Raw genomic sequence first — 5012 nt, forward strand, 5'->3', positions numbered from 1 at the left:
TTTGTTTTGTTTTTTTACTTATTTCTTACCATATTTATATCCCACTTTTCCTCCAAAGACTTCAGGCATTTGAACCAGGGTGGATAAAAATCAATATTTTTAAATAAAACAAACCCCAACAAAACAGATTTTTAAATTTTTTTTATTTTAATCAGATTTTTAAAATATAAATTGGATTTTTAAAATAAAATGCTTTTGGAGGAAAAATCTTTCTAAAGTCCAAAGGATATTCATCAGGAAATAAGGATTTGTTTTAAGTTTTTCATGTGTACTAAAACTGTCTACATTTCCCCCCCCCCCAATTGTTTAACCGCCTCAGTTAACAAACATGGATACATATGCTGTTATGTTACTGTTTTAGTTAAATAAATTGTTTCTATTCTTATTAAGGACACTGTTATTTTTCTCCTTCCAATGAAGTACAGCAGAAATTCCCTAATTTCATAATTACGGTATCTTGTCTATGTAATTCTAACAGAATTACCAAATCAGTAATTTGTGATATAACTGTAAAAACTACTCTGTAAATTTATTATTCCAAAAAGGAAACCTTCATCTGGTTGTAAATATTAAGATTATACCAGCAAGAATGTGTCTTTCTGTAAAAAGAATGATTTAAATCCAGTCTTACTGACCAGTGATTTAAATCAAGTCCACCCTGATCCCCCACGTCCCAGTCCAACTCTATAGCCACAGGCGTGGGCTTTTTCTCGTAGATGCGACTTGAGATTTCTCTCCTCAGGCACCAAAATAATTTGGGCCTGTTTCCATATAGCAGCCATTATCACCTACACATACATTCTCCAGTGAAGAGGTTTGTGTTTGGTTTCCTGTGCCGTTTCCTCACTGTGTGATATTGCTTAGCACAGAAGTAGGTGCCTGTGTCTCCCAGCTGCGCTTTCTTCAAGGTCAGAGGCAATGAATTCTTTTTTACTTCAGGGCTCTGGAAGCGACCTTCAAATTCTTTCTCAATTTGTGATCCTCCTTCTGTAGATAGAACAATGAGCAGGAGCCGTGGATTCTTCTCCCTTTCTTGCTTATACCAGGACATGTAGCTATGACTAGTCTTCAGTTGAGAACATTGGAGGGTGGCCGATGTGTTTTCCCTGACAACCATGTCTGGAGACTGCTTAACAGCACAGCCTGTAAAAAATAATTTTATTATTATGATTTATTAAATGTGTATACTGCCTCCCATCCAAAGCTCCCAGAGAGGTTTTCAACAGAAAAATAATAAAATACAAATGAGAATCAGTTCAGGTGACTTACAATTAAGTAACGAAGTTGTTACTATTATTTATTAAATTTCTACACTGCCTTTCATCCAGAGATCACAGGGCGGTTTGCAATACAAAAAACACAAAGATACATAACATAATAACAAACAATAACAATACCCCCCCAAAAAACACAGTTTAAAAGGCCATAAATTGTTTAAGTAGCCAGAGGTTGGGGAGAAGAGTGTTTTTGCCTGGCATCTAAAGATGTGCAGCGAAGGCACCAGGCAACTTCAAAACAGTATTTCTAAAAGATTTGGGTCTCTGCAGTCCACTGTAAACCTTAGAACTTAAGTGATGTTGTTGTTTTTCTGTGACAACTCTAGCATATTCAGAAGAATAGAATAAAACATCCAAAACCCTTTTGGAAATAACCAGGAGAAAAGAATTGCAGCTTCAGGTTATCTAGATCTATAAGTCAAACATCTGCCAGCTTACTCAGGTCTTGTACAAATTACTGCTTTTTGTGATTCACAACTGGGTCTTGTCACAGTCAAAAGAGGGTCATGTCAATGGTACCAGCACAGGTTTTCTTTGAAGTCTTTCAATAGACTTTCACTCTTTTTTTCAGGGACCTAATTGACCCAAGTCAATTAAGACTAGCATATATGAATATGTCAGGTAATATTTGATGTTGCCACTTTTAGCTCTGTTAAAACTATTGATATAAACAAAAAATCCCACATCTGCAAAGTTTGAAGACCCCTGGTTTAAGCAATTGTGGTAATAATAAGCCACTTCTCCGGATGAGAAGAGTAAAGTGAGCAGGAAATGGAAGCTTTATTGGAGCAAAGGAGCCTCTTGGCAGACATTTGCCCAACCAAGCTAACCCCAGATGCAGCAACGTGGCCGACGATCTTCAAGTAGCTAATACAATAAAGCTCAGTCAGATGGGGGAGGTGTTGTGGGGCAAAGGAGAGGGAATGAGAGAAAACACTCAAGCAGGGAGGCTGGAACCAAAGTCAGCTGGGGAGGGAACTGCTTCGGGGAGACAAGGATGGACATTAAATGGCAGTCTGGTTTTGCTGAAAGAAAATCTGTGGACCTATTTCAAATAAAGAAATGTAATAAGAGCCAGTGGCCCGTGGAGTTCAGAATCCTCACAACAATGAATCAATTGCCACAGTTCCAACTGGTGCTTCCCCCCTGGAAGAAACTCTCCCATTGAGAAGGAATTCTGAGTCCAATTTGAGAGCCCTGGAGCAAACTGGTGTTCTTTGCTTCTGGCCTTGAAGAAACCCAAGTTGACACAGTGAGGTGACTGTATAGGAAACCAAACATAAATCCCTTAAGCAGGGAATATACCGGGAATGTAGACTGCCATGGCTATGATGAAGGAAAAGTCCCCAAATATTTTTGGTGCCAGAGGAGAATAACCCATAGCTGCTCTCACCTCACCAGGGGTGGTGAGAGAAACCCTCTCCATGGAAACCTTGATTGACATTTGCTCCAGTTCAGCAGATTACCAGCGAAAGCAGCAATACAAACTGAAAAAAAGCTTGGACTCATGCTTTCTAGACAAACAAGCTAAGTGTGGGATTGCGCTTGTTCACCTGAAAGAAACGCCTTTGCCACTGAATGAACACAAACTGCCAGGCTGTATTCGGTTAAACCTTTTCCTCCCTCCAGTAGGAGCCTCCACTGGCTCCCCGTCCCGTCTGTGAAAAGAAAAGTCTCTTCCATTCACAGAAAAGGTCCTCTGGGTCCAGTACTTTTAAAATTATCTAGCACCAAGAATGCTGCTGTATGTGACTCCTAAACGGTTCCTGCTCCCCCACCTTTTTTAATGGGACCTCCCAGTGAATTCTGCCCCCTGCTAATAACTAGGAAGTTGGTGGGTTTTTCTCCTCATGTACCAAAGTGTTTTGGGTTTGTCCGTGGGTGTAGGTGGGAGGGGGGCACTTGCCTTCCTCCCAAATTAAGTAAATAAATAAATAAAAATACCTAACAAAAAGTAGAAATTGGAGGAAGATTTTGGCAGATTTTTCTGAGCATTTGGGATCAAAAGAAAGTACCGTATTTTTCTCTCTATAAGACGCACCAGACCACAAGACGCACCTAGTTTTTGGAGGAGGAAAACAAGAAGAAAAATTCTGAATCTCAGAAGCCAGAACAGCAAGAGGGATCGCTGCGCAGTGAAAGCAGCAATCCCTCTTGCTGTTCTGGCTTCTGGGATAGCTGCGCAGCCTGCATTCGCTCCATAAGACACACACACATTTCCCCTTACTTTTTAGGAGGGAAAAAGTGAGTCTTATACAGCAAAAATTATGGTTATTTAAAGCAACTGTTGTTGAGAAGTTTCATTCCGAATCTGCAAGACAGAGCCAGACGTAGGGTGATGACAAGTGGGTCGTCCTCTCCTCCCCCCCAACATAAATCCCAGCTACACCCATGAGTCTGTCCCCGTGTAACAGCCATTATCACGTTCATGTATATTTCCTGATGAAGGGGTTTGTGTCTGGTTTCCTGTGCAGTTGGCTCACTGTGTTATCTTGCTTGGCGCAGAAGTAGGTGCCTGCGTCGCTCGGCTTTCAAGGTCAGATTGAAGACATACCCGTTCATTCCACGGCTCTCAAAGCGGCCTTCAAATTCTTTCTGAATGATATCGCTTCCTCCGAAACCTTCCACCGAATAAGCCACCAGCTGGAGGTGCGGATCCTTCTTCCCTTCTTGCTTATACCAGTACATGTAGCTAAAAGTGGTTTTCTCTTGGAAACAACTCAGCAGAACCTCCTCATTTCCCCTGGCAATCGTATCTGAAGTCTGCTGCACAGCGCTACCTATAAGAGTGAAAACAAAACGAAGGTACAAGTAAAAGAGATGAGAATTGAATCGGATGGCTTGCGATCGGAGGGAGATGTTGCAACTTTGAAAACAGTGTTTCTAGACCTCCTTGACCCCAGACAATAATAAAAAGCAGCATACATGAACAAATAATATTTTGACAGTACCATTTTCAACTCTGGTAAAAACTATTGACAGACACCAAAAATAAAAGTGTGTCCTATCTTTCCAACTGGAGTTAAAAATAAATCCCAGTTCAGAAACACTGGAAGGTCACCGATTTACGTGAGGGCAGTCATAATATGTCACTTACCTGATGAGAACAGCAGTGTGAGGAGAAGATGGGTGCTTACTGGAGTAAAGGAGCATTTCAGCAGACATTTGCCCCACGGAGCCAATTCCAGGTGCAGGAACATCCTTGATGCTTTTCAAGCAGCGACTGCAATAAAACCCAGATGGGAGAACAGGAGGTGTTGTGGGCGAGGGAGTGGAAATGAGAGAGAAACCACTTTTCTTGGGCTGGGGGTGGGAGGTGGCTAGAAGCAGAGTCAGCTGGGGAGAGTGCTGTTCAAAGGAGATGACAAGATGCATTCAATGGCAACCTTTAGTTTTGCTAAAAGAAATCCCGTGGACAAATCTCAGTACAGTGGTACCTCGGGTTAAGAACTTAATTCGTTCTGGAGGTCCATTCTTAACCTGAAACTGTTCTTAACCTGAGGTACCACTTTAGCTAATGGGGCCTCACACTGCCGCCGTGTGATTTCTGTTCTCATCCTGAGGTAAAGTTCTTAACCTGAGGTACTATTTCTGGGTTAGCAGAGTCTGTAACCTGAAGCGTCTGTAACCCGAGGTACCACTGTACAAGAAACATAAGAAAAGCCTGCTAGTATAGACCAGCATATTGTTGTCACAGTGATGAACTTGTGGGAAGCCCCCCCCCCCAATAAGCAG

At 41.7% G+C, this 5012-nt stretch overlaps 1 protein-coding gene across 1 annotated transcript; it reads right to left on the reverse strand.

The window, feature by feature from the left end:
- Positions 1 to 306: 306 nt before the first annotated feature.
- On the reverse strand, positions 307 to 4510 carry LOC309360506 (uncharacterized protein). The gene is made up of 3 exons (XM_081895064.1): positions 4375 to 4510; positions 3832 to 4057; positions 307 to 1143 (listed from the first exon to the last, which is right to left on the reverse strand). Exons 1-3 carry the CDS (start codon positions 4475 to 4477, stop codon positions 1131 to 1133), a joined length of 342 nt encoding a protein of 113 aa, XP_081751190.1. The 5' UTR covers positions 4478 to 4510; the 3' UTR covers positions 307 to 1130.
- Between the last annotated feature and the right edge of the window lie 502 nt (positions 4511 to 5012).

Source organism: Podarcis melisellensis, assembly GCF_964234715.1.
Source record: "Podarcis melisellensis genome assembly, chromosome: 17".
In the NCBI taxonomy this organism is placed as follows: Eukaryota; Metazoa; Chordata; class Lepidosauria; order Squamata; family Lacertidae; genus Podarcis; species Podarcis melisellensis.